The sequence below is a fragment of the Myotis brandtii genome, unplaced genomic scaffold (assembly GCF_000412655.1).
Source record: "Myotis brandtii unplaced genomic scaffold, ASM41265v1 scaffold207, whole genome shotgun sequence".
Lineage (NCBI taxonomy): Eukaryota > Metazoa > Chordata > Mammalia > Chiroptera > Vespertilionidae > Myotis > Myotis brandtii.
The window spans coordinates 1,326,349-1,326,892 of record NW_005357736.1 but is presented as its reverse complement, the minus strand read 5'-3'; the positions used below and the strand labels follow the sequence as shown (position 1 = coordinate 1,326,892).

General features: G+C 69.3%; 1 protein-coding gene across 1 annotated transcript in view; it reads left to right on the top strand.

Moving 5' to 3' along the window:
- Positions 1–544, top strand: part of HYAL1 (hyaluronoglucosaminidase 1) — a 3,062-nt gene that overhangs the window by 434 nt on the left and 2,084 nt on the right. Inside the window, exon 2 of the mRNA XM_005865435.2 lies at positions 192–541. Within this exon, the coding sequence (XP_005865497.1) occupies positions 192–541 (350 nt within the window). The remainder of the gene's footprint in view (positions 1–191; positions 542–544) is intronic.

Sequence of the window (544 nt, the reverse complement as noted above, 5' to 3'; positions counted from 1 at the left end):
GGCAAGGCCTGTCCCAAGAGGCAACTCAGATGTGCCTCCAGCCCTCTCCCTGGCCCCCTCACTTCCCTGGCCCTGCCAGGCAGTGCCACCTGAAGTCAGAGCAGGGCTGGACTGAGCGAGGGACTTGGCCCGCCTCCCCAGCTGGGTGAGCGAGTTCAAGGCCCGCTCTCAGCTCTGCCTCCCCTGGCCAGGTTTCCCGAGGCCGGCCCTGTGCCCTGGCAGCCCACCTGCGTCCCAGCTGCGCCCTCTTCCTGACCCTGCTCGGCATGGCCGCGGGCTCCAGGGGCCCCGTGGTGCCCAGCCAGCCCTTCACCACCGTCTGGAACGCCAACACGCAGTGGTGCCTGGAGAGGCACGGCGTGGACGTGGACGTCAGTGTCTTCGACGTGGTGGCCAACCCGGGGCAGACCTTCCTGGGCCCGGACATGACCATCTTCTACAGCTCGCAGCTGGGCACCTACCCCTACTACACGGCTGCCGGGGAGCCCGTGTTCGGTGGCCTGCCCCAGAACGCCAGCCTGGACGCCCACCTGGCCCGCGCGTA